Source organism: Fulvia fulva, chromosome 9 (assembly GCF_020509005.1).
Source record: "Fulvia fulva chromosome 9, complete sequence".
In the NCBI taxonomy this organism is placed as follows: domain Eukaryota; kingdom Fungi; phylum Ascomycota; class Dothideomycetes; order Mycosphaerellales; family Mycosphaerellaceae; genus Fulvia; species Fulvia fulva.
In genome coordinates this window covers 3648999-3669856 of record NC_063020.1, presented here as the reverse complement: position 1 = coordinate 3669856, position 20858 = coordinate 3648999, and the positions used below count along the sequence as shown (strand labels likewise).

At 52.9% G+C, this 20858-nt stretch overlaps 11 protein-coding genes across 11 annotated transcripts; 5 read left to right on the top strand and 6 right to left on the bottom strand.

The window, feature by feature from the left end:
* Positions 1 to 1234: 1234 nt before the first annotated feature.
* Positions 1235 to 1542, bottom strand: CLAFUR5_09736 (uncharacterized protein; the record flags this gene model as incomplete). The annotated part of the gene is made up of 2 exons (XM_047908884.1): positions 1235 to 1322; positions 1376 to 1542. 2 exons carry the CDS (start codon positions 1540 to 1542, stop codon positions 1235 to 1237), a joined length of 255 nt encoding a protein of 84 aa, XP_047766379.1.
* A 282-nt stretch (positions 1543 to 1824) lies between these two features.
* CLAFUR5_09735 (uncharacterized protein) lies at positions 1825 to 2872 on the bottom strand (the record flags this gene model as incomplete). The annotated part of the gene is made up of 3 exons (XM_047908883.1): positions 1825 to 2541; positions 2564 to 2675; positions 2724 to 2872. 3 exons carry the CDS (start codon positions 2870 to 2872, stop codon positions 1825 to 1827), a joined length of 978 nt encoding a protein of 325 aa, XP_047766380.1.
* Positions 2873 to 3680: 808 nt separating this feature from the next.
* On the bottom strand, positions 3681 to 4647 carry CLAFUR5_09734 (uncharacterized protein; the record flags this gene model as incomplete). The annotated part of the gene is made up of 2 exons (XM_047908882.1): positions 3681 to 4440; positions 4499 to 4647. 2 exons carry the CDS (start codon positions 4645 to 4647, stop codon positions 3681 to 3683), a joined length of 909 nt encoding a protein of 302 aa, XP_047766381.1.
* A 200-nt stretch (positions 4648 to 4847) lies between these two features.
* CLAFUR5_09733 (uncharacterized protein) lies at positions 4848 to 5351 on the bottom strand (the record flags this gene model as incomplete). The annotated part of the gene is made up of 1 exon (XM_047908881.1): positions 4848 to 5351. The coding sequence occupies one exon, from the start codon at positions 5349 to 5351 to the stop codon at positions 4848 to 4850; it is 504 nt and encodes a 167-aa protein (XP_047766374.1).
* A 979-nt stretch (positions 5352 to 6330) lies between these two features.
* On the top strand, positions 6331 to 7437 carry CLAFUR5_09732 (uncharacterized protein; the record flags this gene model as incomplete). Its single annotated transcript, XM_047908880.1, has 2 exons — positions 6331 to 6410; positions 6465 to 7437. The coding sequence occupies 2 exons, from the start codon at positions 6331 to 6333 to the stop codon at positions 7435 to 7437; spliced, it is 1053 nt and encodes a 350-aa protein (XP_047766375.1).
* Positions 7438 to 7973: 536 nt separating this feature from the next.
* Positions 7974 to 9110, top strand: CLAFUR5_09731 (Quinone oxidoreductase PIG3; the record flags this gene model as incomplete). Its single annotated transcript, XM_047908879.1, has 2 exons — positions 7974 to 8067; positions 8119 to 9110. 2 exons carry the CDS (start codon positions 7974 to 7976, stop codon positions 9108 to 9110), a joined length of 1086 nt encoding a protein of 361 aa, XP_047766376.1.
* Positions 9111 to 9135: 25 nt separating this feature from the next.
* On the bottom strand, positions 9136 to 10167 carry CLAFUR5_09730 (Nitrile-specifier protein 5; the record flags this gene model as incomplete). The annotated part of the gene is made up of 1 exon (XM_047908878.1): positions 9136 to 10167. One exon carries the CDS (start codon positions 10165 to 10167, stop codon positions 9136 to 9138), a length of 1032 nt encoding a protein of 343 aa, XP_047766377.1.
* Positions 10168 to 11715: 1548 nt separating this feature from the next.
* CLAFUR5_09729 (Glucose N-acetyltransferase 1) lies at positions 11716 to 12955 on the top strand (the record flags this gene model as incomplete). The annotated part of the gene is made up of 2 exons (XM_047908877.1): positions 11716 to 11948; positions 12001 to 12955. 2 exons carry the CDS (start codon positions 11716 to 11718, stop codon positions 12953 to 12955), a joined length of 1188 nt encoding a protein of 395 aa, XP_047765900.1.
* Positions 12956 to 14223: 1268 nt separating this feature from the next.
* On the top strand, positions 14224 to 16146 carry CLAFUR5_09728 (uncharacterized protein; the record flags this gene model as incomplete). The annotated part of the gene is made up of 2 exons (XM_047908876.1): positions 14224 to 14395; positions 14453 to 16146. The coding sequence occupies 2 exons, from the start codon at positions 14224 to 14226 to the stop codon at positions 16144 to 16146; spliced, it is 1866 nt and encodes a 621-aa protein (XP_047765899.1).
* A 1837-nt stretch (positions 16147 to 17983) lies between these two features.
* Positions 17984 to 18505, top strand: CLAFUR5_09727 (uncharacterized protein; the record flags this gene model as incomplete). The annotated part of the gene is made up of 1 exon (XM_047908875.1): positions 17984 to 18505. One exon carries the CDS (start codon positions 17984 to 17986, stop codon positions 18503 to 18505), a length of 522 nt encoding a protein of 173 aa, XP_047765904.1.
* A 180-nt stretch (positions 18506 to 18685) lies between these two features.
* On the bottom strand, positions 18686 to 20146 carry CLAFUR5_09726 (Threonylcarbamoyl-AMP synthase; the record flags this gene model as incomplete). Its single annotated transcript, XM_047908874.1, has 1 exon — positions 18686 to 20146. The coding sequence occupies one exon, from the start codon at positions 20144 to 20146 to the stop codon at positions 18686 to 18688; it is 1461 nt and encodes a 486-aa protein (XP_047765903.1).
* Positions 20147 to 20858: the final 712 nt, after the last annotated feature.

Here is a 20858-nt window from a genome sequence, read left to right as displayed (position 1 = left end):
CATTCACCGAATATCGCAACGACTTCTATCTGCTCAGAAGTCGCTGTTGTTGGTATCTGAGCAACGAAATCTGAGCAACGGAAAGCACTCAGCATGGTAGCACGTAATGTGGCTCGACTATGCGAGCCCGAGCGAAGGTCCATGAAGCGCTGCATGCGAGTTGACTAGTTGTGTCTAGCCACTTAAAGGCTAGAAAAAGAACTGGCAGCTATGAAGCACTGTCCACCGGCGTGTGACTCATGGAGAGGTGGATCACGAGCCTTGGAGTGAAAGAGTGCAGATCTGGTCGAATTCATCTGCAGTATCTCTATTGTTATTCCGCCATTCAGTCTTTTCGTCATGCAGCAGATGCTAACCCGCGACAAAGCAAACGTCGGGGCAGTATCGAGTGATCAGCTCCCTTGGCGGCTGTAAGGCCTCTTGCTCTGCACTGCTACAGTATGAAGCTGTAATATCGAGTGTGTTGTCGAGCTCCCTTACGGAGCTCTTACTTGTCGAGTACTCTCCGAAAGGTCAGTAGCTGTTCTTAGGCTCGAAAGGTTGAATCGAGACTAACCATTGTAGTGACCCTGCCCTGCAGTGAGAGAAAAATGGGTCCCTTCAATCATCGTCGCTATCACATTCTTCATCACTTTCCTCATCATCATCCTCCTCGGAATCAGATTCTCCATTGTCCTCCTTGCGAGCTTCCTCACCATGGACCGGCTGCCACCAGAGCTCACGGACATCATTGCTATCTCTGTCATGCCAATGATTTCCTCGATAAGGAAAGTCGTTGTCCTCCCTTCCGAAAAGCCCTCGAACTACTGACGCCTTGATGCCGAAATTCTGCAGCTCGAGGTAGGACCAGACATCTTCAGAAGACTCCGGATCCAGGCACCGCAGTCGTTACCGCAGTATTGATCTCTCCAGGAGCACATACACTGAGGTAAGGGCATTTTGATGGCCAAGTGCTTAATCAGTCGAGCGTATTCTGGGCCAATGTACACCAGCCAGGCATGCAACTTTTGAGCCAATGCTGGCGTATGGGCGCGCTCTTTGTCGACGTCGGCGTAGGCCTCGAAGCGTTGCAGGTCGCAATACATCGGTAGAATCTCTTGTCGTATCTGGCGGCAGACTTGGGCAATTGGTGGTAGCTTCTCGAGCCTTTCGCCGAACGTTTCCCAATTGTTTCCTCCCTCATACGCATCGAAGCAGATTGAGACTTGCTGAACGCAACACACTCGAGGCTCCCCTAAGATGTCTTCGTAGATTCTGTTTGTGAGCTCTGCAGAGAGTGAAAAAAGTTGAACCTTGCCTTTGACGCAGCGATGGCTGGTGCTCTGTGCCTGCGAATCAGCTAGTGGCTTCGAGATAAGTAATCGCAATAACATACGCTTGCTCCATGCCCTCTCGTGTGGCATTGCTAGCATTATGCAGCATCTTATCCAGTGCCTCGTTGCTAAGGAACGGAGACATCTTGCGAAGTGTCGCGCGCAGCGAGTTCTGCTTTTTGGCGAGGACATGCTGCAGGTCCGACTCTACTGTTTCGCGGATGTACATCGTGGTGGTGCTTGAGTGCTATGTCGAGGCTGAGGTATTGCTGTGTGGTAGGAGATAGCAAGTTAAAATGTATCATGAAATGCAGGGGGAAAGCCTTTTGAGAGCATGTGCTTGCTTGAAGTGAGCATGCTGCGAGAGAATATGGAGTCCCACAGATAGTCATCATCTTCGCGAAGGCCATGTGTCTCACACCAGCATGTTAGAGACTGCTGCCCGCCTTGAGAACTGGAGGATTGACTTCCCCAATTGTGCGGCTCGAAGCCATGTCCAAGTCCTACACGCTTACTCCTTCACACTTTGCCCATCCTCCTCTTCGTTGTCGTCTTCATCCCAGATGCCATTGTCTCCATTACGCCGCTGCTCTCCCGGCACTGGCGTCCACCAGAGATCTCCGAGTTCGAGGTCATCATCAGCCGCTTGCCACGGGGCATCTCTGAACGGCTTGTAATCGTCCTCGAAATCGTAGTCACGCATGTGGGCGCCAAACAGCCCACGTACTGCGGACGGCTCGACGCCAAGTAAATATAGGCCCAGGTGAGTGCAAACATCCTTGGAGCTGGTTGGCCGCCAACAGTCGCTGCTGTCACAATCGTAGTCGGGATCCCACAAGCAGTCCTTCAGAGGTAACGGCATGTAGATAGTCAGGCTTTTGATGAGACGCGCAGATCCTGGACCGATCATCTCCAGCCACGCATCCAGGTCAGCCGTTCGCGTTTCGAGTTCCTGACGTTCGTAATCGATGTCGACGTAGGCCTCGATGGCACCGCTCAAGAACATTGGCAATGTCTCCTGCCGTATTTGGCGACATACTCGAGTGATAGGGGGTGGCCCGCCGCGTTGCTCGTACCGCCCAAAGTGCACAATGTCATGTCCGGCTATGAGGGCTAGGCCGTGTTGGATAGCGACTTTCTGGACACAGCCTGGACTCGAGATGACGTCCTCGTAGATGTTGTTGCGGAGTTCAGCTGGGAGCGAAAAGAAGTCGAAGCGATATGAGGGCTAGGCCGTGTTGGATAGCGACTTTCTGGACACAGCCTGGACTCGAGATGACGTCCTCGTAGATGTTGTTGCGGAGTTCAGCTGGGAGCGAAAAGAAGTCGAAGCGATTCCGAGTCTCTGCCATGGCTTGAGCCCTGAGACGTGTTAGCGAACTGCCTATCGAGCTCATTGAAGGTACTCACTGCTGCTGAACGCCATCTCGGATGAGGTCGCTCGCGCCATTCAAAACCTTGTCGAGTGCATCGTCCTTCAAGAATGGGAACTTGGCGCGCATAGTAGCGCGCAGTGTCTGCTGCTGCTCGGCTAAGACTTGGTTGAGGATCGCTTCCATCTTGGCGTATTCCTGGTCTTGGTGGATCGTGGTGTGTTGTGGTGTGTTTTTATGGACGCGTTGGTAGTTGTGGATGTTGTTTAAGCGTAGCGACCGAGCGCTAGCCACACCGAAGTGCGAGCTTGCGAGCACGTAGGTGAGGCGTCAGCGAGGGAGTGGAGCTCTATCACTAGCTCCAAGAATTCCTTGGCGCCCTGTGATTGGTCAATTTTCAAGTTTGGTGTCACGTGCTAGCCGCGCTGTGCCTGTCAGCGAACTCGTAGTCAAAATCACGTCATAGACTTCGGGTAGTTGTACGTACGGCAAGCGTGGCGTGTATCTCACGCCTACGAAAGGGCTGGTGAATAGAGCTCAACACCGCTACGCTTACTCTTGGAGGTTCACAACCGCCAACAGCACATTTTAGTTCTGGATGTTGGTAGAGGGTGTGTTGGTAGAGGGTGTATTGGTACTTGTGGGTGTTGGCAGTGGGTGCGTGGATGGTGGGGGTGTTTGCGGTAGGTGTGTTGACAGTGTTGTTGGTGGCAGAAAGGCAGATGCCGTGACAGAAGAGGAAAGAGTGCAAGACCGGGAGCTTTGGCCCACAACGCACGTGTCACAAAGCACGAGCAAGCTAACCCAGATCGAATCGCGGCTCTTGTGAATCAGGACAGCGAGAGATGGAAGAGCGCGTAAGTGAATGTCTTTCAAGTGGATTGAGAGCATAGAGCGCTCGCCAGGAATGTTGTCAGTGGTGTGGAGCGTGTAGGCACAAGCGTAGCTTACATCTATGGGTCCACCGTCTGCGGTCTCCTGAAGCCCCTCGCGACTACCACGCCCTCCAGTGATCGTACCGCCATACATCCTCCGAAGCAAATTTCTCGTTATTGGCCAATGTCTCATTCCCCACCGGGCTCCAATCAAGCGGTGCGTGTGCGAGACTGCTGTCCTTCCACTCGATTCCACCACATGTCGCCCCAAAGGAAGCTTTGACAGCTTGATCTTTGACGCCTAGAGCCTGAATACCCAGGTACTTGCTGACCTGTGCAGAGCTCGAAGGGTGCCACTCGTCACAATCAGCCTTGCTGCACGACGCCTGTCTTTTCCACGTGCAAGTCGGTTCCGGTAGGGGGATCCGGATCAAGAAGTGCTTGATGAGACTGGCTTGATGACTGCCGATACGATCCAGCCAATCTCGCACTCCCCCTGTAGTTGGATCTCCTCTTGTCCACTTCTTGTACTGTCGGTCTGAGCGCCATTGTGTCCATTCATCCGGCGTATCTGGCCAACGAAATGGATCAGAGTCGACATAGGCAACGAAAGTGTGTTGTCCGTAGTGGATAGGGGTCGTCTCTGCACGAATCTGGCGTGAGACTTGCGTGATTGGAGGAGGTCGTTGATACTCGCTATAGCAGTTCCCATAGCCCGCATAGTAGGTGTCACCGTCGTTGGCGGTGTAAAATATATCTGTCCTTTGCACGCAGATATGCTTTGGTGGACCGAGTACGAGTTCGTAGATGCGATTTCGCAGCTCCGGTGGGAGCTTGAAGATCGAGAAGCGTGCCTCAGCAGCGGCCATGATCGGAGCTCTGTTTACTTGTCAGCCAGATGACCAACCATAGTCTTCTACGGAAGCCAATGTCTTACTGCTCTTGCATACGCTTTCGCATCGCGCCGCCAGCTTCGCACAGCATATCCTCGAGCGCGACATCGTCGAGGAAAGGATATGTTTGCCGCATTTCCAGTCGCAGAGCCTCCTGGCTACGGTGGAGAACGCCCTCGAACTGATAGTCCATCTTGTCTGCTCAATGTTGAGTTGATCAGTCGTGTGTACATGAGAAGATGGTGGTGTAGCCGAGACGGAAGAGGAAGGCGACTTTGTCCTGCGAGCGCTTTGACGCTGGATTTCGCGTGACGTAACGTGAGTGAATGTGCTGCAACAGAAAGTCCCTCTTCAAATTGCAACTCGAATCATCTTGATGCTTTCGTTCGCGCTCTACAACGTCGGCCAACTCTCATCAATCGGCTCCAAATCACCACTCCCATGAAACTTCTCCACAATCGTCGCCTGCTCGCTCAACATATGCCTCTCAACCTGACTTCCCACCTTCGCCAACCCCCTCCACCTCTCCAAATCCTCCTTGTTCCTCTTATCACCATGCGCCTCCTTGGGGTACTCCCAGTGTCCCTTCGAGAAACCTAACAGAGTCGTGATAGTCCCATTCTTGATATCATACACCAAGCTGCATATCGTGCCCGTCTCTTCTAGCCAATTACATTGCCACAGCTCGCCCGGTCGAATGCATTGATACGTCGCGGTCTGGAAGTTCTTGCGGCCAGTCATGGGCCCGCCATGGATGGCGTAGACTATGCGGTCCTCACTGTAGAACCACATCTCGTAGCGCCATTTCTCCGGGTTGCCTTGGGCGTCTTGGGCATCGTAGTCGTAGATGAGGTGGAGGTCTTTGATGTCTTGGTCGAAGGTTGAGGTGTCCGGCATGGTTGCGGTGTTGCTGCTTCGAATCTGTTTGGTGCTTATGACTTACCTATGGAATAGCAGCAACACTGGATCTTATATGGTACTGTATGTCATCTTCGTCACAATGCCCTTCTGATACGGCTCTGATGCACGGCTGTCGTGGGAAGCTCGAAGAAATGTCTAGCCATGACGTTGCTGTCATCCGACAGATACCGACCGAGGGCAACATCCGGGTCTTGCAGTCGGCACACTGATGGCAGTAACATTGCTACATGTATGCCATGCATCATCATCATGTATGCTTATTGACAAGCTGCGTGAAGATGATGTCCATGGAAGGAGCAGGTCGGCACTGAGGAAGTGATGATCTGCGGGATCCTTGCTGCCAAGCACGATCACGATCTCTGGTACTCCACGGCAACATCACACCATCGCTATCCTGACCATACACCCATCGATGCCTTAACCTCGTTGATTGTCTCCTTAGCCAACAACTACTCTGGCTCTACACGGATGATCTGCGCTACGAAGCTCGAAGGCATCTATTTTCTGTTGCTTGGCGGTGCAAGCCAAGTCTTCAAGAACGCATTATGCTTCAATAGTCTTCAGATCAAGAGCATACCACAAGGCCACGATTTGACATGACGACTCTCCTTGGTCGAAGATATCAATCTGATCGTGCACTTCGGGCACTTTACCTGGAGAGATGTCTGTTCTGGCAATGGCACAACATATGCCACGAAAGGCGTGCGCGAGAGAGCTATTCCTCCAACGTTGACGGGTTCGTGGCTGTCGTCGTGTAGCTTCCACGACTGCAGACTTCCCGAGTCGATGCCTTGGCGACCGCTGCTCACTCACCTTGACCTGCGCGTGGCGGCATCAAGACTGTTTGTCAGAGCAAGATGTTGATCAGGAGCCACGGAAGGTATAAGTGTGTACGGTCACCCTCTCGTTGACTCTCACGGTCGAAATTAGCAATACTGATTTTATCGTACTGACAATGAAGCTCTCTAACGTGCTAACACTCTTAGGCGTGGCTTGCGCTCAAGCAGAATATGCTGGCGACATCGTTCATTACTGGTAAGCATTGGACAGACCTGATAGCAGCAAAAGTAACGACTCGCGACTTTCCAGGGTCTCTGCTTCTGGCAGCCTCGCGAACAACACCCTAATCGGCGGACTGCAGTCACCTCCTCCAGGCTGGTTCGAAGCTGTGGTCCAGGCCTCTATGTATGCTGCAGCGCTCGAGAGCAAGCACGAGGACCTTGCCTTTCAGCAGCTTGCTGTGAGCCACGCTGCGCACAATAGCCTTACCTGGATCTTCCATGGTACGCGAAACTTTGCGAACATCTTCACGTTCATGCAGAATGCGACCCGCGATATCGGCATCAGCGAGTCGGACAAGAGTTATGGCAAAGCAGCAAAGATCGGACAGAAAGCGGCGCTCAAGGTGACGAATGCTAGACAAGACGACCGTTTGAACAACTTCGTCAATTACATCTATGGACCTATGGAGCCAGGTGTTTACCAGAGGACTCCAGGTGGCCTCACGGCTCCAGATACACCACAAGCGCGATACCTGCGAACTTTCGGCGGTCTCGGTGATGTTACACGGTTCCGTGCTCCTGCACCACCAGCCGTCAACAGCTCTGGCTATGAGGAGATCCTCAACTACGTGAAGGCCAAGGGCGAGCAAAATTCCACAGCACGAACAGCACTGGAGACCGAGACAGCATACTTCTGGCGAGAGTCGTCACCAATACAGTGGAACCGCCTTGCCATCAACGTAGTTGGCAACAAGTACTCGAAAGATGTCGTGAAATCGGCAAAGTTCTTTGCCCAAGTCAACTACGCGCTTGCCAACGCAGCCATTGCAGGCTGGGACTCGAAGTCATTCTGGGACTCATGGCGACCAGTAACCGCTATTAGACGCACCGATGTCTGGCTTCCCAGCGGTAACAACGTCTCTATGCCGACCTGGACGCCACTCTTGAGTCCGACTCCTAACCACCAAGAGTACACGTCTACTCACGCCTGTTTCGGTGCCGCGGCAGCTGCGGTCATCAAGATTTGGAACAACAATCAGGATACTATCGATGTGATGTAGACCACGAACGCTACTGGAGCTGGCGTATTGACCAGGCGATACACGAGCTTGCAACAGGCCGTGGAGGACAACGGTGATAGCAGAGTCTTGGGAGGGGTGAGTCCTGAGTCGATGAGCCGGAATGGCACATCAACTGACAGGCCACAGATTCACTTCCAGTTCGCGTCTGATGTTGGCTCTGAGATTGGTGACAGAGTCGGCAAAGCTACAGTCGAGGTCTTTGATGAGCGCTGGCGGGAGTTCTAGTCGATCACGTCGATGCATTGAGCTGGTTTGTCTCATGTGATTCCACAGCACTTCATAGAGCTCCATGCTCCTCAGAATAATGGGCATTATCAATGCAATACTTCTCGCATTTATAATGCTGTACCTGCATGACGACCCGCAATGCTTCCGAGCAATCGATCATTGCCCCACCATGCCCCGCTGACGAAGCCATTGCATGAAGGTCGATCGTTTCGCTCGTGCACACACTCTTGCATTGATTCCATACTGCTGACACATCCAGACTCCTACTATCCAGCTGCACTCGATATATGTTCCGCGCTTTGCCCCGTCAGACAGCCAGAGCACGATCCATCTCCAGCCAACTTCTACCGCGAGCAACAATGGCCACCATGAGAGCAATTGGTAGGCTCCACGGAAACTGCTACGATGTGACAGCGTACTGACACACAATAGACATCAAGGCCGGCAAAGGCCCTCTTGAAAGCCTTTACATGAACGATCAAACGCCTCGCCCGAAGCCCACCGCCGCACAAGCACTAGTCAAGGTGAAGGCCTTTGGCCTGAACCGCATGGACCTCCTCCAACGAGAGGGCAAATACCCAGTCCCACCCCAAGCACCCAAGACCCTCGGCGTCGAGTTCTCCGGCACAATCGAAGAGCTAGCATCCGACTCCGAGCAGTCCTTCAAGAAAGGCGACGCCGTCTTTGGCCTCGCCTACGGAGGGGCCTACGCCGAGTACATCGCTGTCTCAACACACATGCTCATCCACAAGCCTGACGAACTATCCTGGCAAGAGGCCGCAGGCATTCCAGAGACATGGATCACAGCCACGCAGGCCATGTACCTCATCGGCGAGTTCGCGGAGGGAAAGAGTATCCTCTGGCACGCTGGTGCGAGCTCGGTGTCGATTTCGGGACAACAGTTGAGTCGCGTGAACAAGGCCAGCAAGATCTTCGCAACGGCGAGGAGCGATGATAAAGTTCAGTTTTGCGTGAAAGAGCTGGGAGCCACGGCCGCTTATAACACGACGACAACGAAGTGGGATGAGGAAGTCCTGAAAGCGACGGATGGGAAAGGCGTTGATATCATTGTTGATTTCATTGGACCGGATACCTTTGCAGGCAACCTCAATGCCGCGGCCAAAGATGGGCGGATCGTCAATCTGGCGACGCTGGGTGGGATGAAGTTGAAAGACATGGATGCCAACTTTGGAGACTTCGTTGCGAAGAGGCTGAGGTATGAGGGTAGCAGTTTGAGGAGTCGGGATGAGGCGTATCAGGGCAGGCTGAGGGATCAGCTGGTGGAGCATGCGCTGCCGATGTTCAAGGATGGGAGGTTGAAGTGTTATGTTGAGAAGGTTTATCCATGGGAGCAGATTCAGGATGCGCATAGGCAGATGGAGAGTAATCAGACGAAGGGAAAGTTGATTTGTACAATCTCATAGAGATAAATTGCACGACAGAGGGGAGCTATGCGTTAGCTCCAAATGTCAATAACCACAGATCATCCAGCCTCTCATTCGACTCTCCCAACCCCCCAACGACAGCAATCTTCTCTTGCGGGAACGCTCCATCGAGGGACACCACATCCGCGTCAAACCATCCTCTACCCTCTGGCTTATTGCCTTCAGCAACAACTTGCAGCCATTTCCCCTCCCGCAACGAATACGCCCATACATCACTAAGCATCTTCCCAGCACCCTGATGACCGAGCGCGCTAGGATCACTCTCACCGAACAACGTCACAAGATACACGCCATCATGCCTCTTCACTGGAATCAGAGCAGCAACACTCCTCGCGCCAGGCCCATCTTTGCCGTCAGGGTTGAAGTCCGTTGAACTCCAACTATCGCTCGCAGGATCGTAAATGTCCAGAGCTCCGCCAACTTCATGCTGCCCATCGAAACCATTCATGCGGTAGAGCTTCCCTTCCGCGAACGCTATAGACGTGCCACCACGAGGTGGATCCGGTGCTGAGGCAAGTTGTCTCCATTCCTTCGTTGAAACATTGAAGCTCCAGAGATCTGCGAGGCGGCCTTTCTCAGGACATCCAGCGTGGATATAGAGCGTTTCCTTGCCATCATTGGTCGTACAATGGAAACTCCTCGCCTCCGGGAACGTCGAAGATGCCGGCTTGACGAGATCCCACTTCTCCGCTCCAGCATCTAGAATCCACAGACCACCTTCCTCATCGACAGGTGCCATCTCTGGACCACCACGGCCGGAGAAGAGGTACATCTTGCCATTGAGGGCTGCAGTGGTTGAGCCGACTCGTGCTGAAGGCGCTGTGCCTTGGGAATCGGCTGAGAGAGTTGTTACGTCTGTTCCGCTGCCGATTATGTACTTGTGGAGGTCATTGTCTCGTGGTTCGCGTGGTTTGAGTTCACCACCGAAGATGTAGAGGGTTTTGTCTACTGTTGTTACAGTATGTGAGGAGCGTTGGAGTTGTGGGCCGTTGGTCATTTTGGTCCATTTTGCTGTGAGGGTGGCTTGGGTCGCCATGGTGCCGACGATGTAAAATATCGTTGACTGAGGTTGGAGTTAGCGTAATCTCTGTGGTTTCTCCTGGTTCTGGAATCGATTGTAGATTGGAGTAAGCTTTCAGGTATAGAGACAGCGACACGTGAATCGAGTATGGCAAAGCTCTTGAAGCTTGCATGCAAGCCGTCTCTGACGTCGTACGACATTTTAAGCTTCAAAATAGCTCAGCCAAGGCTGCAGTGTTGGTCTTCCGTCAGTAATTATGCCTTGCAATAGGCCAGATTGTACGTGCAAGCGTATCTACAGTGGAGCAGAGACAGCAGGTTGTCCATCAAGGTCTTCTGTAGACAGAGACCGCGTATTCTCAGCCGTCTCAATTATCGACGACACTGCGGTTGCCTTCACACCAAAGATTGGTTGGTTTAAGTCGTCTGATCTTCCACAATGCTTCCTCACTATGGCCCTCCTTGATCACATCTGCCCAATACGTGCTAGCGAACAGCAAGTAGTCCTTCTCGTTAGGGTCCCGTCCCTCGCCTGCACGAAAATGTTGTGCAAGAGCATAGCAAGTCACCGCTGCTTGATCTAGGCCCCTGTTGAGCTTGACACGGAAGTTGCTTAGGTGATGACTTCGAGTCCATCGGTCCGACATGGGCGAAGACTCCTTTGACGATGTTGTCGATTCCGTCCTGTGGAGGATGTTCTTGTCCTGTGGCTTGGGAGAGCCCAGATAGGTCGAGCACACCATCATTCGTGAACGCTGAACGCAGTGGCTCCTCATTGTTCTCATCCAGTGATTGTACACAGCGAAGGATTGCATCGCTTGCAGCTTCACGGGGCGTGAGTCCTGGGCCCAGGTCGATCATTGTTCGCTCTGTGGGCATTATTTCTCTATACGCAGGGTACTGTGTGTCTGAGCTCTGGATCTGCTGTGTTAGTGACATTGAATCGCTTTTAAGACACGCTGGCTGGCACACCGCGGCCACCTGTTTAAACCTGTGTCGTATATCTCCTAACAACGCACTATCTCCCATATCTTCGAGGATCGAAGGATCTTCGCAACCCGTATTCCTGGGGTGGTGCTGTGTGTAGCAGGGCATGACTGCAGTGACCAAAATCACTGGAATTCAGCAATATCACCTGTCGTTGGCCTCGAAGGTAGTTCAGAATGCCCTCAGTCTCGATGGAGATACCCGCCAACTGCTCAGTCCGATCACAGAACGATTTTATCACATCGGACAATGTATTTCAGAGGAGACATTCTGCCCGGAACGACGCGGGGCTGCATGATCCTTCGTGTGACGGGTCTGGGAGCAACAGCGTCGATATGTCAGCAGCCAGGCATTGGCTAGCAGTGGTAATGAAGTCCTTCGTGGATGTCATGGCCTACCGATGTTACAACAGGAAGAATGGAGCGGGTTGATGTTTGGACGCATTTCTTGAAGGACGCGTGGACGTCACGATCCCTGACCTCACTTTTCCGATCAGGGGTCATCATCGGCAACAACGACCCGAACATGGGACTTTCCTTTTACATCGACATGAACACAAACTTGACAATTCCTGGTGATGGGCGAGCAATATGATGATTGGGGCAATCCGATCGTTAGGCCTCGCTATGAGCCAAGAGACCAGAGTCTCATTGGCACCTTGAGGCACTTCTTCACCCTTGCCATCCGGCGATACCGAACACTTCTCGCCACGGGGCTGTTCGCATTATGTTTGTTGTTCTATTGGAACGCTGCACCAAGACGTACTCCCAAGGTGCCACCTACCGACTGGAGCCGGTTTGCCTATGTGCAGTGAGTCTGTGCAATCAACTTCCTGTCACTCGTCCGCTAACGGTTGAACAAGATACGTCACAGATAATCATAACTTGTGCAACTCATACATGGTCTTCGAAGCACTACATCGATATGGGAGCAAAGCAGAGCGAGTGATGCTCTACCCGGATGAGTGGGATCTTGAAGATGAATCACCGCAAGATCGAAACAGTCAACTCTTGATCCGGGCACAAAAGCTATGGAACGTCAAACTTCGCCCAGTGTCGCTGCTCGATACGGACGGTAAAGCACAGCCTGGAACACTCAACGCACCAAGCTCGTGGGCGACATCAATAACAAAGTTGCGCGCTTTCGAGCTTGGTGAGTACGATAGAGTTCTACACATCGACAGCGACATCACGCTGCTTCAACACATGGACGAGCTATTCCTGGCACCAAAGGCACCGATCGCAATGCCGCGAGCGTACTGGTCGGATGAAACTAAACCTCAAGACTGGCAGCTCACGAGCCTGCTGATGCTACTCGAGCCGAACCCGCTTGAGTTACGCAATTTCATCGACATCCTCATGTCCTGGAAGATGAAGCCCGGCTTTCAAGTGGGCAAGAATTATGACATGAACTTATTGAACCATCGCTTCGGCGCATCGGCGATGGTCTTGCCTCACCGACCATACGCAATGCTGAGCGCAGAGTTCCGCAAACACGACCACTCGGCATATTTAGGCACAATCAACGGACCTCGCGCTCTCCAGTCCAAGTACGAATGGGATCCTGACCGTGCTCTTGCTGAGGCGAAGCTTGTTCACTTCAGCGACTGGCCTTTACCTAAGCCATGGGTCATGTGGCCTCACGAGGGCGTGGCAGAGATGCAGCCGGACTGCGATGGGAAGCCTGCTTGTCGAGACCGAATTGTGTGGAAAAACTTGTATGATGACTTCAGGAAGCGTCGGAAGGATCTGTGTAGGATTCTCAGCGTGCCTGCGCCGGCGTGGAGTGATTTGAAGAACCGGACTGCTCCTGCATAGAATATACATGGTACAGGCACACGACATCGCCGTCCCCATCGATGTTGAACTGATTCTCGTCAGAGCTATGACTGTCTCAGCGGCTTGATGCACCGACTTCTACTAAGGCGCCGAGCCCGCTGCCAAGGCTCGTGAGAGATCCATGAGCTGAGCCGTCCGCTTCAGTTGGTGGAGAGCACTTGCCTCTGCGAAGCGTGATAGCCCTTGAGGCAGAAGTGTCATGATGCTTGCAACTTGACGCGCGTAATCAGACCAATACGGCACACCGATTTGTTCGCAATTGTCTGATAGTTGAGCCTAAAGTCCCACGGTTTCATGTTCCTGACGATATGGATGGGATTGTAAGTCCCAGCATTTGAGATCGGGAAGGAGCGCCTCAGTCGAGGCTGATCAGCACGAGCGTAGTTACATATGTACTTCAAGCCCACAAACGTCAATATGGGTGGATGAGCACCATCAGCTGCGTGCACGTCGAGTCCCATACGATAGCGAGCCTTGTGATGTTGTAGTAGTGTGTGGTGAAGTGAATGCTCAGTCTGGGAAGATTTGTCAGGGTCATGTGATTGGTGACTAATCGCGGCATCAGCCGCACCTTTGCCTAGAACCGGCTTCGGCTTTGTCGCAATCCTTCTCCTCTTCCATCCTCACCTCGACACCAACCACCACTTCTACCTCACACACCAACACCAACACCATCGCGCATCTCGCGGTACTCACGACCACATCTCCCGCATCACCGCCTTGCGACACTCCCACCTCTGACATTTCCGACCGCGCTTCAGCTGCGGCGAGCGGCTGAGATAAGGTAAGCAGCGGCGGCGATCAGGCGGCGGCGGGCAATCAGAGACATCACAAGATTCAAGAGCTGGACTCGTCACGGATACTGTCTTACCTGACCACTCGAGTGCTTTGTTCACGCCTCATACTGTGTCTTGGTGTGCGTGCTTGCTTCACTGCTGCACCGCCACTTCCGACCACTATTTGAGAAAGAGAGACAGAGACAACCAGCCTTTTGTGAGGCATTGTCACAGGCAGCTGCTATTTGAATACAAACCAACCTTTCAAGGTCGTGCATTTTGGAGCTAGTGGGCATCGCCTCTTGTTCGCTTGTACACCAGTCGTCTTCACCTTATCTACTCACGTGTACTTCTACCACGAGAAAGAATTACTATTGCTGTTGTCTTCACTGGACCGACCACGCACTACAATACCATCACTTCGAGGCTCAATCACCTGGCCGGCAGGTGACACACGACTCGTTCGCAACCATGTCTTCATCCATCTTCTTCCGGTTCAAGTCCCGCAAGGATGCGCTGCAAATCAATTTCGACGGCACCAGTCTGTCTGTATTTGAAGTGAAGCGCGAGATCATGAACATCTCACGCATGGGTGATGGCAAGGACTTCGACCTCGAGATCTACAACCCAGACACCAACGAAGGTGAGTCGTTTTGTCCCCCAATTCTCGAGCAATAAATCACGTGCTGACACCTCATAGCCTACAACGACGACATCACGCAGATAGCTCGCTCAACGACGGTCATCGCAAGGCGGCTGCCTGCATCGAAGCCAGGAGCAGGAAGAGCAGCACGTTATGTCACTGGTCAGATGCCAGTCCATGCGAGAACGAACCGCATTGAGGCGAAGAGTGCGCCATCTACTGCTGGTATGAATCTAGCTGCGATGACGGAGGAGGAGAAGATGGAGGCTATGTTCAATCAAAGCAAAGATCAGATGAGAGCAGACATGCAGAGTTCCGCTGGCAGACCTGTACACAAGACCACCCACAAGTCTTCTGCTGTACCTGATAAGCCGCTGCCTCCCGGCTATATGTGTCATCGTTGCGGCAAAGGTGGTCACTGGATCCAAGCATGTCCTACCAACAATGATCCCAACTTTGAGCGCGGACACAAGTTCAAGCGCACTACTGGTATCCCAAAGTCTTTCCATGTGGCAATCGACGTTGAGCACGCCATCGGCGAAGATGGTCAGGTCGATCCCACCAAGCTCGGAAAAGGTGCAATGTACACCCAGGACGGTAAATGGGTCAAGACCAAGACCGATGAGGTTGCTTGGCAGAAGTTGCAGGATCAGCAGAAAGCTGCAGCAGAGAAGGCGAAGGAGGCAGCGTCAGGTAGCCAGGAGCTTCGTGATCGTGGACTAGAGTGCTCAATCGACAATCGTCCTTTTGCAAACCCACACAAGACTCCGTGCTGTGGCAAGACATATTGCTTCGACTGCATCGAGCGAAGTGTTCTTGAGTCGAGTGATCTTACCTGTCCGAACTGCGGAGAGCAAGTCATTCTCGACGACCTACAACCAGACACAGAGACTGCCAAGAAGCTGTCAGACTTCGAAGCGGAGCAGAAGAACGACAAACAACGAAAGGACAAAGAAGCATCACAGAGTCCTGCCGCGGGCACGCCAGAACCTACCAACGCCAAGTCTCCATCTGCATCACCAGGAACCAAGGCCAACGGTGGCGACTCACCAGCATCGGCAAAGTCCGACTCCAAGAAGCGCAAGGCAGACGACGAGCTCGAGAACAAGCGTCGTCCGAGCAACCCAGCTGAGATGAAAAAGACGGCATCTAAGCAGGGCACTCCTCAGCCACCAACAGGTCCCGCATCGCAGTCTGTTACACCACAACCGCCCAAGGGACCAAAGGCTATGGCACCGAAGAGCTTCCAAGAGGATTTCAAAGACACGATGAACAACATGTTTGGCTCCATGCCAAATGCTCAAGGTGGTATGAACGCCTTCGCCAACCCGATGATGATGAACCCGATGATGAGTGGTATGGGTATGCCTGGGATGAACATGGCCAACATGCCATTCAACCCGATGATGATGCCTCCAATGGGCGGCATGAACATGGGTATGGGTATGGGCATGAACGGGATGAATGGGATGAATGGGATGAATGGGATGAATGGGATGAATGGGATGAATGGGATGAATGGGATGAATGGGATGAACGGGATGAACGGGATGAACGGGGCCATCAATGGAGGCATGAACGGGAACATGGGCGGCTACCAGAACCAGCAACCAGGTTGGATGCGCAATGGCGGCGTGCCAACTGGACCTGCTGCTGGAAACGACAGTCCGTACATGCGACAGCCGATCAACCCGCACAGGCATCAGGGAAAGCAGAGGAGGCAGAGGAGCGTCGACTACAAGCAGATGTAGGAGGCTGCTGCGGATGTTGATGATTGAGTGCTTGCTGTCTTGAGATTTAGCGACGGTGTTGGGGAACCACGGGGACACTTACGACAGCTCGAGATGAGCCAGTAGCATGGGTGGTGTTGTGGGATGGGTCTCAGCTATGCATTGATTCGGGGCTGATGATGAGACAGAATACGCTTTTGTGCATAGAAGAGCGGCGACGTGCTATGCTGCTTACATACTACTCAACGAAGATATCGACATACGTTGGTTCCTCCTTTCTCTGTTGCTGTTTGAGACCACTCTGGTCGTATCGGATACGAGGTGGCACCTGCTCTTGCCACCTCTGCCATTGTTTGTTCTTTCCTTCCTTCCTCTCCATGCGCCACATAACCGTCTTCAACACTACGACCTGAATCTCCAGATGACCACTTCCGCGGTCAGCACCATATTCCTGCTCTTGCTTGTCACCGGCGTCCCGACTCTTCCGGGGGAGCTGTGCAGCCGCGGCTCGCCATGAAGTCTCGAAGGACTCCCCGTCCAACAACGTCGATCTTGCCAACGACTTGCAATCGAGCTCCTCTTTCAGGTCCCAGCCAAGATGTGTTATAGGACCGGTTCCGCTTGGCTAGTTGGAGGATCCAGCGGCAAACAGCTTTGCACAAAGGTGCGTTCGCTCAACATGTGAGGTAGGATAGGCTTTATACAGCGTGGCCGAGGCATGTCGACCACGTTATAGCATAACAAAGATCCCTGCCCCGCGCGCAACACACGGCCAAGCCATGTGGTCAGGAAGTCTGCAACACGCTACGTATTGGAACAGGAAATTGTCTTGCATGAAGGATTGGTGTCCCTGGGCGTGCCGGCCCTTAGGATCGACTACCACTGCAAGACATGCACCCTTGATTGACTTGGCACGTGTGAGCTGCGAGTCACAGCCACTGACAGAGAGACTTGTTACTGTCAAGAATACCAAGCCGGAGATCTGAGCCTTGTCACTGGCTCTCCTACACCCGACTATGACTGGACTGGAAGGTCACACTCCTGCTGGCAGAATAACCGCCGCTGTCTTTGCTCATCGAAGCTGGCACTGTGACTCCGTCAGAGAGCGATCATATGGCCCAACAGGTAAGATCAGAAGCCTGGAATTAGACTATGAAGCACGCCTCTGTGGACACAACACCTACAGGCGGCGACACTGAGCTATGAAAGCAGTCATCATGAAGACACATACCATTGTAGTGCATCCCATTTGGCCCCGCGGAACATAATACTGCTTGCATGAAGGACTGTATCCTAGCGCATATTTCCCACTTCGACGACTCCACTGCATGGATCAGGTGCCTGTGTTCCAATGGCAAAGATCTACATGGTTGGAATACACGCTTCGTACCCTGCCACCTACTGGGGACCTCCATCGCCTAATCTTGACTTTCGAGAGGCATTCACTAACCTCTCCAGGGGTGATATGCATGCGCTATGTATACAGACCATGCTATGCAACTTGACCCATGCATGTCCCACCTCGCGAGCTTATTGAGCCTGACGAAGACACCATGCAGACCATCTTCTGCCTCGGAGATCACTCTTGCGTGATAGACCAGCAGTGCACGCTCCGCATACCATACTGAAGCTGAAGAGTCTTAGTGCTATAGTCGAGCGCACAGTCCGAGGCAAGGGAGCCGTACATGCATTTCCTACAGCTATTCAGAACTCAGTAGCCATCGAAAGACCCCGAGCAGATGATATAAAGCAAGCATTGTGCCTCCTCAAACACCAATCCATCCAAAGAGCGATCCAGCCTCACCAGCCTCCAAACAAGAACTTCACGACCCGCACACCAGCCCCACCAACCGCCACCATGGTCGCCATCAAGAACCTCATCTACTTCATCGCCGTAGCATCCGCCTACGTGGTCCGCCGCGACGCAGCCGCCATCAACTCCGACCTCCGCGCCATCAACCAAGACACCCTCGACCTCAAAGCCGCCGCCGACCGCTACAGCGGCGGCCTCTTCGGCGCCCTCCCCGTTCAGAACGCCGCTGGCGACCTGGAAGCCACCATCAACGAGGCCACCGACACCGCCAATGCATCTGCTCCCGTCAACGACTCCGAGGCTGCATCCATTATCAACTACATCAACACGACCTTGTCACCGAATGTTGATGCGACGTTGACGAGTATTGAGAATAAGAGGACCCAGTTTACGAATGCTGGGTTGAAGGGGACGGTGCAGCAGACGCTGGCTACGTTGAGGCAGGATACGAATGAGTATGGACAGGCGTTGTTGGCAAAGGCGCCGGAGAGTGCGCAGGCTGATGGACAGGCGGTTTTGGCCAAGATTGATAATGATTTTGCTGAGACGCAGGCTTTTTACGCCTAGAGATGGGATCAGGATGTGGTTGGGGTTAGGAGGCTTCCAAGGGATGATGAGTTTGGTCCTTTTGGAATAGCTTCGGTAACGCAATCAAAAGTGTTTTGGCTCCCGTGTCCAAGTACAGATCGTTCCAGCCTCTGCTGCAATCGTCTCGTATCAAGTGTTCGTGCGCTCCCCATCAGCCTTTCAACCTTCGACTCTGACCTCCGCCGCTTTCCGCAATCGGTTCATAATAGCTGCAGCAGTATCGCCCTCGCTGTCATCAATGCCTTCAACGAAGATGGCGTCAACGTTCTCCCTGTCCAGGTCGCGGAGAGCTGAGAATATGCCTCGTGCTATGTCGGCAGTGTCAGAGCCGAGGTCAATGCACAGTATTTGTGCTTTGCCATCCACTGCTGGATAATCATGCTTTTGTATTGCAGATCGGGTCTTTCTGGTGTTTTGTAGGCTCTTCAGTACACCAGCGAAACCAGGGGTATAATGTACACCATTGGCGTGACCGTTACTAGGTGATTTAGCATCGGGCTTTCGTTGGATGATTTTCGCATCAGATGTGTCGACGATCCAGGACCTGGTCTGCACGATACCGATCTTTGCGTTGCTTCCAAGATGCTGTCTCAGGTCTTCGGGGGCTGGAGTGTCCTTTCCAGACTCGAACAAGATGACTGTCGCCTTGGGCGAGTAGTGGCGATATTTCATGCCTGGTGCTCGTGGTTGACTGCCAATCTCGGCGATGTTCTTGTAACCAATCTCTGTCGCTTCCCAGCCAGGACAACTGCGGATCTGCTCCAAGCTGATTCCTCCTGGTCTGAGGATCAAGGGCGGTGTTGATAGGCCATCGACAACAGTGCTTTCCACGCCAACATCGCATGGTCCGCCATCAAGGATCGTTTCAATTCTGCCATCGAGGTCATACGCGACGTGCTCCGCGGCGGTCGGAGATGGCTTTGTTGAGGCATTTGCAGAGGGTGCCGCCACAGGTACACCCGCGAGTTGTATTAATGCTGCCGCGAGGATGTGACTTGGCATTCGTGCTCCAAACGTCTTCAGACCTGCTGTGACCTCAGGAGCCAAAGGCGAGTTGTCTGGATTCGGCAAGATAATGGTGAGAGGGCCTGGCCAGAATCTCGAGATCAGTGATCTGTATATATCGGGTATTGGATCGTGGGTAGTGCCGTTTGTAAGAGAGCCATTCTGTTGGGACTCCTTGCCACTTGTGAGCAACGACCTCAACTGTCTTAACGATGCAAAGTGAACGATCAACGGATTATCAGAGGGTCTTTGCTTAGCCTTGTAGATGCCTTTCACTGCAGCACTTCTTGTGGCATCTGCTCCGAGGCCATACACTGTCTCGGTAGGAAATGCTACAGGCACTTCAGATGATCTGAGCTTCTCTGCTGCTTCTTGGAGATACCGGGCATCAACAGATGATAGATCGAGCTCAATTTGGAGCTCGTCTAGGACATCCTCAGCGACTGGTACTGCAGATACTTTGCCGATCTTGGCCGCATCGACGGGCAGTATTCTCGTCTCCATCGCTACGGTCATGTAAGACTTGTGCCGAGTTGCAGCGGCTTTTGATGTGTGGTGTGATGTGGCCAAGCGCTTGTATACTATACTGTGATAGTGCTGCAGAGTGCGAAGCATGTGATAATCTGAGTGAACGTGATGTTGATGGATCTCGAGCGCAAGAAATTTGGGAGTCAGCGACACGAAAATGACGCGAGAGTTTCGATGGCTGAAACTCAATCTCCCTCGCGAGTCGCGACCCTTGCTTCTGATCACATCATCCCCTCGGAGGGAGCGCTCGACCATTCACTCACATAGTCTCACACAATGTCTCACGACGGCACTGTTCCGAAAGTGTGCTGCTCAATTACAGGCTACCATATGGTCATTCACGTCGATGACAACTCGCCCACTATGCACAGACACGCGCGCCGGACACATCGAGCAAGGACAAGAATGTGAAAGGACGAGCAAAGAGCTACGGAGCAAGATACTCAACGGTGCACTAAGAAGCGAATATCCTTTGGGGGCACGACACGGTTGAGGCTACAAGCGGCGACATGCTTCTCAGGTGAATGTCCTCACAAACACCAGCACATGAGTCCGGTGGCTTTCTTATCTGTGGCATATCTCATGCGGCCTCGGGGCTGAGGCATCGATTGCATGACTCCGCTCTCGGCCGAGATGGTAGCTGGAGTCTATGAAGCTGCATTTGCACAGCCCACGGGATTTGAGGTTCGCAGATGCAAGACGCAGAGCTTCCTGCATGTCATCACGGATGCGCCTGAAATTGCGTCAAGTCGCCAATTTGTTCCCCATTTGAAGCTATGCCATTCAGGCGAGCAACATT